The 12,679-nt window shown below is 50.9% G+C and overlaps 1 protein-coding gene across 5 annotated transcripts in view; it reads right to left on the bottom strand.

Annotated features, from left to right (window-relative positions):
* Window positions 1-5,805: 5,805 nt before the first annotated feature.
* Window positions 5,806-12,679, bottom strand: part of Tbx4 (T-box 4) — a 32,193-nt gene continuing 25,319 nt past the window's right edge. For 4 of the 5 annotated variants that reach the window (XM_023703145.1, XM_023703146.1, XM_023703143.1 and 1 more), the window contains exons 6-9: window positions 11,709-11,861; window positions 10,790-10,878; window positions 10,465-10,700; window positions 5,806-7,881 (exon numbers count right to left, since the gene is read on the bottom strand). In XM_023703145.1, the coding sequence (XP_023558913.1) occupies window positions 7,262-7,881; window positions 10,465-10,700; window positions 10,790-10,878; window positions 11,709-11,861 (1,098 nt within the window). In that variant the 3' untranslated portion in view covers window positions 5,806-7,261. The remainder of the gene's footprint in view (window positions 7,882-10,464; window positions 10,701-10,789; window positions 10,879-11,708; window positions 11,862-12,679) is intronic. The other variant, XM_004643024.2, reaches the window with a different exon arrangement.

Here is a 12,679-nt window from a genome sequence, read left to right as displayed (position 1 = left end):
CACATGCCAGCCAGCCCCGCCCCCTGGTGGGCTGAGCTGGCCACACACACACACACACACACACACACACATAAATAAAATTTAAAAAAAAAAAAAAAGAAAAGAAAATTGGTACCAGGAACTGGGTTGCTGCTGTGAACTATAGCTGGCCAAGTGGTTTAAAAATTTTTGGAACTGGTTTCCCAGAAGAATTCGGAAAGGTGTGGAGATGTGAGTTAGAGAAGCCTTAGAATGCTGTAAGCAGAGACTCATGGGTACTTCTGGTCACAGCTCAGAAGACCAGAATGCTAATAGGAAGATTGACAGTAAAAGCCTGGCTCAGGAGATTTCAGTTAGGAACAAGAACTCTTCAGGCATTTTGACTTGAGACTATGTATGTTACACTTTGGCAGAAAGTTTGTTTATATTTTACCCCTGTCCTAAGAACTTAGAGGAGAATATGTTAAAAATGATTGGTTAATGAATCTGGTAGAAGAAATGTCAAGACAACCCAACATTTGGGTTATAGAATAGGTATTACTGGTTGCTTTCATTCTTGTTCTTTCTTTTCTCTTCTCTTCTCTTCTCTTCTCTTCTCTTCTCTTCTCTTCTTCTCTTCTCTTCTCTTCTCTTCTCCTTCTCCTTCTCCTTCTCCTTCTCCTTCTCCTTCTCCTTCTTCTTCTTTCTTCTTTCTTCTTCTTCCTCCTCCTCCTCCTCCTCCTCCTTCTTCTCTTTTTGAGACAAGGTTTCACTATGCAGTTCAGGCTGGGCGGGAACTCACTTTGTAGCCCAGATTGACCTTGAACTCACAGCAATCCACCTGCCTCAGCCTCCTGAATGTGCACCAACAGGTGTGCATGTGCATCAACACTCCTGGACTTCTACTAGCTGCTTTTAACCAGCTTTTTAAATGAGAATCAGGGGCAAAAAGCAGAGCAGAAATTTTTGAAAAACTTAAATTTGGCTGCAGAAGGAAACATGTATAAAGTTGAGGCCAAAGGAGATGTGGTTGCTAAAAAGATTAGTACCATTAAAAAGAAAACAAGTAGTTTTTAATAGGGATAAAAATAATGATGTCTTGAGGACATCTTAGGAATCAGCAAGACCCCCAAACATAGCGGGCTAAAAGGTGCAAAAGTATAAAACTTTGAATTGAGAAATGGGTCCCTGAGACTCCTGTTTAAAAAGGGCATGATAGGGAATTGATTCATTTCACCATGCTCAGCCATTCAAGACTCACAGGCCACTGCAGCCATGGCTCAAGGTGGCCTGGCTACTGCTTCGACTGACAGCAAATCTTGACATGATCCACATGATGTTGATGTTACTGGCATCCACAATTCAAGAGACCTTTGAAAAATGCAGACACTGTTGAGACTCTGGGTAAGGGATTATATCCCAGTTGTATGTGGGATCTTTGTCTTACGTTAGGCAGAATCATGAACTTGCTAGTATCATTATTGGGAGATAATTATGGTTTAAGAAGACGTTTGAGGATATGAAATTGTCAAGGGATAGTTTGTGACTATTAACCTTGAATGTAGGATTAAGAAGCTAGCAGATTAGTAGAGCACATTCCAGGGCATGTCTGGGTGGTTCATGGAGGCGTGGCTTTGGGTACTATATGTGGCCCCACCCCCATTCCTCTCTGACAATCTTCCCTGCTCTTCTTCCTGGTTGTCATGAACTGGACAGCCTTGCTCCACTCTTCCACTGTAAGCTTCCTACGTTGGAGCCTACCCACCAGAAACTGGATCTCCTAAGTGCAAGTTAAATTAGACCCCTTTTTTTTTTTTTTTTTTAACTTATGGGAATTGGGTATTGTGTCTCCACCATAGAAAATCTGACTCATACAGAGCATTTAAGCTATGCCCATATGTCTGGTTATTTTCTTTGGAATAGGAACACATTTGAAGTCTTTGTCTGTGCTACCAAATTGCTTTTTCCAGAAAAGTTGCTGCTCCCACCAGCAGTGGCTGAGAGAGGCGACCACATCTTTTCTTCATTGTTCACTAATCGGCTAGACAAAAGTTGAATGTTCTCACTTCAATTTGCATTTGAGATTATTGGATTTGGTTTTTGTTGCTGTTGTTGGTTTTTGTTTTGTTTTTTGTTTTTGGGGGGTTTGGGGTTTTTTTTTTTTTTCTTTTTTTCTGGTGGATCCTCTATTCCGAATCCCTCTTGTAAGAGCTGCCTGATCACATTGACACCTCCATGCATCCACCCCCAGCCTCTGCTCCAGGTCTCCCAGGCCCTGGCCGCTGAGTCAGCCCTCACTCACCTCCAGCCAGCCTATTCCCGAGCCCACCTACCCTGGGTATTTATGTTTCACCCTTGGATCCTAACTGGTTCCTTTCCTTCTGACTCTGCAGTCACCACTGTTGCTCACAAGCCTCTCCTCCCCCTCCACTGTCCCCGGCAGGCCTCTCATGACTTCTGGGCCTATGGGCATCCCTTACTCTGCCTTCCTGAAGCCGCCACACCAGAGGGCAGAACAACCAGTAGAAACCTAGACTTTTCTAGCAGAATTTTGTAGCCAGAGTCTGTCATTTGTCCATGACCAGTGCTGACAGCAGGGGCCTTGTCCATGCTGACTGGCGCTGAGTGAAAAGTGGGCGGCCACTGAGGGGCCCTAACCTGCTGAGACTGCACAACCCCTTCATCTTGTCCTTCCCCATTTTCCCCTTCTCCCCATTATTCCAACTCAGGCTTTAATTTTCACAAATGATACAATTTGGTGGTTTGGGGTTTCTGCAGGAGAATTTCTGTGATCCTCCGAGCCCAGGGGCCTGTTTGCCCTTGTTGGAGAAGAGGGATGCTGGATGCTCTGCAGACCCTGTCAGGTTGTGGTAATAGGAAGGGGCTGCACACTGCAAACCTGGTCCTCCTTAGTGAGATTTCACAGAAATCCCACTGGAGGTTTTTCAGCCCCTGCCCTGTCTACTTTCCTTCATAATGATGAATGGCTGAAAAGAAAACTATCTAATCTCCAAACTGCTGGCTTTCTTTTTTTTCCCTATTCTTTCTTCAAGGAGAGAAGGAAGAACACAGTCACATAAAACAGAGTCCTTCATCGCCTGCTTCTCGGGAGACAGTTTTTTCCCTTTTCATCCTGGGCCTGTTTCTGATCTGTGATGGGCTTGCACTGAAAGCTCCAAACGGGTCCCCTCTAATCAGCGGCGACAGACGCTGCAGTTGCTTGGGCTACCCATCCGAATTGAATTGATTACCCAGCCCCGCTGCCATTTTGTTTTGTGCACAACTGCTTAATAGCTGTCACCTTAGCTTTTGGTCCGGCTGGCTTCGGGCTGACTGGTTCCCATTACTCAGGACGACCAGTGCAAGTTCATCACCTTTACAGGATGTCCCTGATTGATTCCGTATGCCTTGAAGTCCCGCAGTACATTTGCATAGAGGCAGCCGCGGATGACATCTCACAACAGGAGGGCATGCCAGGTCCCCGCCCCCACACACCGCAGGGCCTGCCAGTGGCCCGCCCGTGTTTGAATCATTACCAGGACTCCTTGTCAGGCGTCTGGCCTCTGCTGACATAGCTGCTAATGAATTTGTAAATTTGTTTCAAAATACAAAACAATCCAAGCTGTTCTAACCTTTGCTGTCGCCACCTGCCGCCTCCATGGGGGCAGTGAGCAGGACCTGCACTTTTTCTGGCCTGAGTTCGTGCGTGCCTTTGAAATGACAACCTCTCCCTCACTCACCCACTTCCCAGGAGCAGGAGAATCAGGCTTGGAGGGAGACATCTTTCAAGTGAAATCCTTTGCACTGGGAACTACTTCAATTAGACAGCAGGGGGAATGTTAACATGCCCTCCGGCCTTTTAAGTGGGTTTTAATTTTATGTTGTAAGATAAGACACTGCAAGGCTGGGCTGCTGTGCCTCCAGCAGGCTCCATTAGTGGGGCGCGCCGAGGCCTCTTGACCCTCTGAGGTCCAGCTGAGCCTGGAAGTTGGTTTGGTTTTTTAACAATTTGTCAGTCTGACCCAGCTTCGCTTTTCCTTCTCTCTTGCTCTTCCAGGCTCTTCTGTTGCCCAGGGCTGTTGGTCTGGGTAGCTGAGCCGCCCTGAGAGGTTGTTTCCTGGGCTGGGAGCAGAGCTCCGGAGGCTGCCTGCCGTGGCCATGCAGCTGAATGGTAATCGGCTCTGTTCCCCTTGCCAGGCGGGGCACGGCAGCAGCAGACACTTGTCACGTGGCAGGCTTCTGGGCTGATGATGTATGACCTGCTGGTGCTACTGAATGGTGCCCTTTGTTCCAGGTGATCCCATGTGCCCCCGTTTTATTAAGTTGTTGATTCAGAGGGGCAGGAAAGTTCCACCACTCCCACTGCAGACCCAGCTCTCACCATGCCCAGGTGGAGCAGCCCAGGGCCTGCATGCTTTCCCAGAAAGCTGGTAGGAAGCCGCGGGCTCCCTCATGACCAAATATTCCTTCAGGGGCAACTAGCTTTACCTTGCATTCAGCCAACTGTCTGGAGAGCACCTGGAGAAAGACATCTAACCCTCTGCCCAAGTTCTAGAAGACATGGCATCTCTTGGACAGGACACTAAAGCATGCAGTATCCCCAACAGGACACTCGCTGCATAAAGGAAGAAATGCTGTCCCTGTGGGAAGGACCAAGAAGCCCAAGGTGGAAGCCAACAGCTCAGGGAGGAAGGAGGCTGGCCTCCATTATGCAGGACAAAACCCAGTCAGAAAGCACCTACAGTCACAAAGGAAGGACCCTGAAAACGGGACAGGTTGACTTCTTCGCCACAGTACACCTCTGAGTCCTGATGGGCAAGGATTGAAAGGTGCCCCTCCTGAATCCGCCTCTTAGGGTTGAGCACTTGGGGAAGGTGACATGAGGACAGTGGGCATGAGGAAAAAGGTGCAAGCATGGGGCACAGGCAGCACTTTTCTATACTTGCTTCTTTTTCCCTTTTTTGGTACAGAAATCAAACTCAGGCCCTCACGCTTGCCAGGCAGGTGCTGCGCCGCTGAGCTATATCCCTAGGCCCTGCTCCTCTTCTAATCCTGGAGATGAACCCAGACTGGATTTCATCTCATTCTTTCTCTCTTCATCTCATGCCCAAGCTTCAGCGGTCTGGCAAAGAGCTTTGAAGGACAAATCACGATTTGATTTGTCCTCTCTGGCATGGAGACAGCTGATGAACTCTCACCTCCAGCTACCCCAGGGAGCCCCAAGCTCTGGCTTGGGTTCGACCTGCTCCTAAGTCCCTTTTCCAAAGCAGCTGCACAAATCTGACCTAGAATTCTCTACTTATGACACCACTTCCCCAGACCTGCTAGGTTGTGTGTTGGCTACAGAAAGGTAACAGATTCTCATCACCTGTTCTGCATTTAGCTTGGGGTCTGGCCTCATCACCTATAGCGTACCCTCTTTCCCCTAAAATAAGACCTAACTGGGAAATAAAAGCCTTGATAACTAGAGACAAAAATGCCAGACCCCATCAGCCTGTCTTTGCCTTACCTGCCTTACACAGTAGCCACCAAGCAAGAACAGTGACAATGGATAAGACAGGGACAGGCTGATTGAGACAGGCATTTTTATCTCTAGTTTTCAAGTCTATTATTTTCCAGCTAGGTCTTATTTTGGGGGAGACACGGGAGTGTGAGATCAAAGGTACCCTGTCCACTGGCCCCAAATTACATTCTGAACTTAAAGGCTCTGTGGCACAAATGTCCAGAGACATTGAGGGCCCCCTGGACTTGAGAAAAAGATACAATCAAAAGGGGAGACAGACACCATCAATGGGCCAAGAAATGACAAACTAGTAATAAAAAGCATCCACACACTTCACAGTTGTAAGGTGGCTTTATGTTCCAATATGTAAAATAAAATAAAATGTCCATGCTATATAACAAAACACTTGACGTTCCATATCACCTGTCAGCTAATGTGTCTTCTAATAAAGTTTTATCTGTTGTGTGTGTTTATATAATATATATATATACGCTTTATCTAAACCATTCTTAGTTTTTCATATCAAACATGTAATAAAAATTTAAATAGATGTCTTCCCAAATACCCCACCAGCATTCATTTTTATTAAGTTTATTCATTTGTAAAAAGCAAAGCTGAATTTGACATGTGGCCCGCATTTGTGAGATATATATATATTTATTCATTTATTTATTTATATAATATATAAATAGCTATTCGGCATGCAAAGAGTTTAGTGATTTCCCAGATTTAATTTAGAGTTCACACCAGCCACCCAGGCTGGTGATGTCCAGCACTAGAGAACAGGGCTGAGAACTACGAGGTCACCCCCAGGAGAAAAGTTCTCTTTGCTCCTCTGAGCATATTGGCTGAATTTACTGGAGGAACTTAACTGTTCTCAGTTCTCTTTTGCGTGTCTCATTCCAGGGGCACGGGTTTCCTGGGAGCTGAACAGGCCCAGGAGAGATGCTGGGCATCAGCTCTGATAAGGTTCTGAGGGCGCTACCAGGGGAGGTATGTGTCACAGCTGCTGCCCATGGGATGCCGAGTGCCAGACCGGCCAATCGTGTACCCCAGAGAGACGCTGCATGTTGGGGACCCAGAGGGAAGGGTTTTGTACTTTACCACAAACCCTGAACAATGACAGAGATGCTACTGGTTGGGTTTTCCCTACTCTTGACAGAAAAAGGAAGAAATATTTTTAAATACCCATGAGGCAGCATGGAGTACACAAGCCTCTCTGGAAGTCCCCCTCAGACCTCAGAGCCTCAGGGACCCACCTCCAGGCCAGCAAGGAGCTGACAGCTCTACTCTGAAAGCACACTCCGGGGCTCAGGGAGTCTCATGGACTCTCCAAAAGCCAAAGGAGGGGCCCTCACTCGCCCTGACGGTCGAAGGTCAGAACCCCACGTGTCAGAGAGAAGCTCTCTGACAGAGAAGGACCTCAACTCCCAGCCCCTGGGTGAATCCAACTGTATTATGCAAACCTCTAAAGAATTCAGATGAATCCTCCACTCCTACCCCTCACCTGGGCAGCACAAGAGACGTCAGGTAACAGTGGTCCCGGGCCCTGCAGCCAAAATCTCTTCTCAGATAATTGGTGTTTCTCTTCTCTTGTGCTGGCCTCAGCTATTTGTCAGAAGATAGACGTTCTCCCTACATATATGAACAAGCACATACACACGCGCACACGCACACATATAAACACACATACGTTGGCACACGTACACCCTTTGAAATACCTTCCTGGGTCTCTTGGTAGTGCGGGCCACCCATGGAGGTTAACACTGATTGACAGGGGCTGTGCGGGCGAGGTGGCAGTCATCCGTCAGTCCAGTTCTCCACAGTCCCCATTCCTGAATGATACTGTAAGGAAGACTCTCGGGTCAAGGAGAAGCTCTGGGAGTAGAGAAATTCATTGGCAGCGTTCAGGTGTGGAGAGGGCGGCTTCCTCTCGCAGCCCGGGGGGAGCCCGCGCTCTCTCGGGAAGGAGGCCGTGGGACCCCGCTCCCGCACCTGAGATTGTGACAGCTGATTGTAGACACTGAAGTGGGCGTTCCCCGGAGGCTGGGAGCTCTGAGCCGAGATGGTGGGCAGCCGGGGCATCATAGTGGTGGCCGTGAAGTGTGTGGGGAAGGGCTGGTAAGGCACAGTCTCCATGGTCTGAACGCTGTAGCCGGTGTACGGCGAGACGGACGTCCACATGTTACAGCTCAGCGGGGGCGGGGGCAAGTCGTCCACGGCAGACACCCCGGCAATCTCGGGCGCCGAACCCGAGTACATGCAGGCTTCTCTGGGCGTCACCTCGCTGCAGTAGGAGGGGCTCAGCATCTGTTGGTCGTAGGGAGGGGGAGAACGGAAGTAGTGCTCGTCTGCCACGGAAGAGGGGGCTTCCAGGTAGGACCGCTTGCAGGGTAGCTCCAGGTGGCGGGCGCTGTCTGCTGCAAGACAGGAAATATTCAGGAAGAGTCGTCCGCACCAGCCCTGGGCCCAGAGCACCCCAAGAACAGCCTGAGCTGGTCACTCAGTGCCTGCCCTCGCCCTGTGTTGCCACGCTGCTCCCAGCACCATTTTAGTTGTTATTGTTCTTGGTTTTCACACTAGTGACTCCATTTTTGTTTTGGTTTTTTTTTGGCGGAACCGGGGTTCGAACTCAGGCCCTTGTGCTTGCCAGGGAAGCACTTATTCCACTGAGCCATCTCCCTAGCCCTTTTTTTTTTGAGATTTTTTTTTTTTTTCCCGGAACCGGGGATTGAACTCAGGCCCTTGCACTTGCCAGGGAAGCACTTATTCCACTGAGCCATCTCCCTGGCACCCCCAGCACCATTTTAATCAGCTACAGTTTTTAGAGTTGGCAGCAGTGAAGGAGCGGTCAGATTATGGCACCTGCGCGGAGGCCAAGGGACACACATCACCAGACACGGAGGGCCTCACTGAGCCGGGCTGCATACAGCTCTGATCCTTCGTCAGCCCGACTCCTGGGGTGGTACAAGGCCCCCACATACACTGGATTCTCAGGCCAGGCTGGTCCCGGGCGAGGAAAGTGGAGGCAATTTTCAGGCCTAATCAAGCCTGGAGATCACAAGTGTCTGAAGTGGTCAGGCAATGAAAGCCATGATGCCTTCGCCTCAATCTGTGCTCCTGAGGCGTGCTGAGATTAGCTGTCTGGCAAGTTTCTGTTGTTTTTGAAAAGAAGTTAACCCTACCGTGGTCAAAGAAGACCCGTCAGATGGTTATTACATAGATCCTAACACAACTGTGTCAAAATTAAGAAATAAAGTTGAGTTGGGCAGCTCAGGCAGGACAACTACAGGTTTGAGCCCAGCCTCTGCAATTCAGTAAGACCCTGTTTGAAAAACAGAGGGAAGGGGCTGGGGAGACAGCTCAGTGGAATAAGTGCTTGCCTGGCAAGCGCAAGGCCCTGAGTTTGATTCCTGGTAAAGTTAGGGGGAGACGTGGGATGTAGTTCAATATGAAGACCCTGGGTTCAATTCCCCCAGAATAGCAACTACAACAACAACAATAAAGAAATGGAGGTGATACCTTAAAAAGGTGACGTGAAAAAAAAAAAAAAGGTGACGAGCTTTTTTAGGCTAAGCTGACAGTCTGGGGAAAGATGACATCAGATGCCACAAATCATGCTGCATTTTCAACATTCTCAATAATGAGGTCTCAACTCTGGTGACATGCCCTCCCCTGGGATCCAGGGATAGCTGGGCCTCAGGCTGGAGGAGCAGCCCATTCAACAAATTAAAGAACACTTCTCCACGGCTTATCTTGGCCCCCTGCCTTTTGTTTTCCCCAGGGATTCATTCTGAGAGCTGTGTGTGTACACAGGGCAGGGTGGCCTCGAGAGCAAGGGCCAAGTGCAGAGCCTGTGCGCACAGGCCTTTGGGCCTCTCACCTGCCAGGGAACTGCACCCTTGCTCCCTCCGGGCCTCCCCTCACCCGCCCTCAGCTCCTCCATCCCCATCCCTCCAGTCTTCCTTTCTCTTGTGCTCAGCTCTCTAGCTTGGCAGGTAGCCTAGTCCCTCGAGGTCAAGAATGAGCAAAGGGCCAGAGAGTAAATATTTTATGCTTTGTGGGCCACACAGTCTGTCACAAGTCCTCAGCTGGACTGTGGTCCCAGGAAAGCAATATGTAAATACATGACGTGGATATGTTCCAGTGAAACTTATTTCTGGACGCTAACATTTGAAATTTCACATAGTGTTCGCATATCGTGAACTATGCTTGGCTTTTCCAACTGGGCAAAAATGTGAAAACCATTTTGATCAGGCCGCAGGCTGGCACTGGTCCAAGGGCCACAATGTGCTGCTCCCTGCTCAAGGTCACTGAGTTCTAATGGGGCTTAAAGGATCCTTGGAGCTCTGCCCATGAAGTTCCTAGGAACCAGGCTCAAAGAACATTCTGGATTACAAGGGAAAGTCCCCAGACTTGTTCTCAAGAGAACATCAGCGGCCTACTCAGGTCTTCCGGTGGGACAGCACTAATTGTTCCCATTCTAACCACGGAGAAGCCGAGGCCTCACAGCAGAATGTGGATGTTGCCATGCTGGGTCTGGGGTACTTCACAAAGCAGCCCAGCAGGCGTAGTGCTGTTCCCATCTCCCTAGCCCTGGTCTGCTTCTTCAAGAGTGCACTGCAGTTCCTGCACAGCCCATGCAGTTAGGCAAAGGTGGAGGGCACTGCACTCAGGCCTGTTGTCTCCCTGATCTGTGGTTGAGGCTGCTCTGATTAAATAAAGCTCCAGTTCACAACCCAGTTCCTCCTGAGCTTCTAGTCAGAGCCCAGCTGTCTTCCTCCCACCCCATGGCAGCTCCCAACGTCACTCCTACAAAGCAACACTCAGAACCTGGCAGGGGACACCAAGGCCCAAGCTGTCTGTGAAGATTCCTAACGCCACATGAAGACCAGCATTCCTGGGTGGGATAAGGTAGCCCTGAGCCTAGCCATGGCCGCCAACCCTTAGATGGGCTCCGCTGTGCTGTCCCCAGCCCTTGGCTTCTAGACTGGGTGCGCTACCTCGTCTCTTCAGGCAGTGGTAGAAGAGGCTGGAGTCCCTCTGGGGCGGGAAGGTGTTGAGGCCCAGGTCCTGTGGCTCGGCTGCAGTGAACTGCATGTGGGCCCCATTTTCATACTGGTAGTGCTGCAAGGCCTGGTGGGCCCCATGCAGGGGGCTGACGTCGGGCTTGGCCGAGAGCTGGCTGGAGACGAGCCTCTGCCTCATGATGCTTTTGGAAATCACTGGATACTCTTTGCTGGGGGGGTGGAGAGGCAGGAAGAGGGTGAAGATACCTTGAGGGCCGCCCACTCTGCCCACCCTACCCCCGGGCCAGGCCAGCCCCACCTCTGCAGCCGCGCCACACGCAGGTCACTGTCATCGCTGCCCCGGAATCCCTTGGCAAAAGGATTGTTCTCGATTTTCAGCTGCGTGATCTGTCAGGAGAAGACACATAGGAGAGTTGCTGGAAGGAAAGGGGACTGGCCTGGCTGTGGTCCTCCTCCCCCAGCCCGGGCACACTGGGGACCCAGGGAAAGTCTTGAGTGGCAGCCCCAGGACAGCTGGGAGTTGCCTTGACCCCATGTCTGGCTCCTCTCTGGCTGCCCGTCCTCTGAGCCTGCACCCTCCATCTCTCCAGAAGCCCACAGCAGCTTCCTGAAGTATCACCCCATCTCTTATGACTGCCATCAGGTTCAGGGGACTGTTCTAAATGTGAATTTGACTTTGTCGCTCTTCTACCTAAAATTCACCTTAGCTGAGGCCCTGCCCACCTAGCTAGTCCCAAGGTGCCAGGAGCGAGGTGGTGAGGCAGGAGGGGACGGCCAGGGCTGGAGGGGGTGAACAGTGGGCAGGGTTGGGTGGACATACATGCCCCTCCCAGCTGAGCACACCAGGGCCTTTCCCCCTCTCTCCACAGCCCTCTCCAGGCCTAAAGCCCTGCCTTTGCCTACACTGCAGAAATATGCAGAAGAAAGCAGCAGAACCTGAACACTCAACAACACAGCAGGCTCCTTGCTCCTGGGGCTCACAGCTGCTGGCTGTGGGCCTTGGCCTTCCCTGGGCTCTGCAGTTCAGCTCTGTGGCTCTGGTACCAAGAGCCAGCCAGCCTGCCCTCTGCACCTTACACACCCCCAAACACAAGTCCGTGTCTGTCTCCTATTCATCACTTAATCCGCTCTCTGCCCCGGGGCGATGTGGCAGGTTGTGAAGCTGAGCTGCAGCTCTGGCTTACCCCCCCACCCCCACCCCCGGGCTTCAGTGGTACCTTGTGGTTCTGGTAGGAGGTCACAGAGATGAAGGAGGTCTCTGGGAACACATGAGTGCAGAAGGCTGTGTTTTTGGAGCCAAAGGCGTTGTTCTCATCAGCTTTAACGATGTGGAGCCGTGGCTGGTACTTGTGCATGGAATTCAGGATGATCTGGAAAAGAAGGGTGTCGCTATGAGCCCCAGGTCCCCACCATCTGCTCCTTGACCAAGTGCAGACGGCCCATGGCTGGCTTCTGGCTAAAGGCCTAGAATCCCGGCCTCATCATCATCAAGGGGCCAGGAAAGGTCCTGAAGTTCCCAAGTGGAGAACCAGTGCCACTAAGCCTCTGTGCTCCAGCACTAAGGTGGACCTGGGACCTTCCTGCTGTGACAGACATTCACTGTGGCTATAGACCTTGAGGGGTAAGAGAGGAGGAGCCTTCACGGTTTAAAAGCCCAGTGAGCTCAGCATGTGCAGCAGCAGGACTTTGGGGTTGAGGCAGAAGCTCTGGATGCAGCTGCCTCACTGTGTGACCCTCAGACACGTCCTTCAACTTCGTTAAGCCTTACTTTCAAATATTTAAGATGGGATTGTACTTGGTAACTTACCTCCCTCCAGTGTCCCCTTCAGGGTGACCTGCCTTTCCTGGAAATGCCTACTAGGAGCACTGGGCTGCTGCCTCTCACCTCTGTCAGCAACAAAGGCGCCTTCAGAGCCCAGGGCATTGTGGGAGGGGGAGGGAGGGCACAAGCAGAGGGAAAGGCCCAGCTCTGTTTTCAGGTTGTCACTCTCTGCTCTGGATGCAGGGAGACCAGCTGCAGCTGCTCTGGGACCAGCCAAGCAGCTCCAGCCCGCAGTCGGTGGGGGTACAATCCAAAGTGGGGGGCCAGTGAAGTGCTGAAAATAATACCAGAGAAGGCTGGAAGCCCTGGGTGCTGCAGGGTCGCAGGTGAGGGAAACGGGAACCCCAGCTGGACAAAGCTTAGCAG

The sequence above is a fragment of the Octodon degus genome, unplaced genomic scaffold (assembly GCF_000260255.1).
Source record: "Octodon degus isolate 3935 unplaced genomic scaffold, OctDeg1.0 scaffold00164, whole genome shotgun sequence".
NCBI lineage: Eukaryota > Metazoa > Chordata > Mammalia > Rodentia > Octodontidae > Octodon > Octodon degus.
Note: the sequence above shows the minus strand (reverse complement) of the source record. Positions and strands in the feature narration are given on the sequence as shown.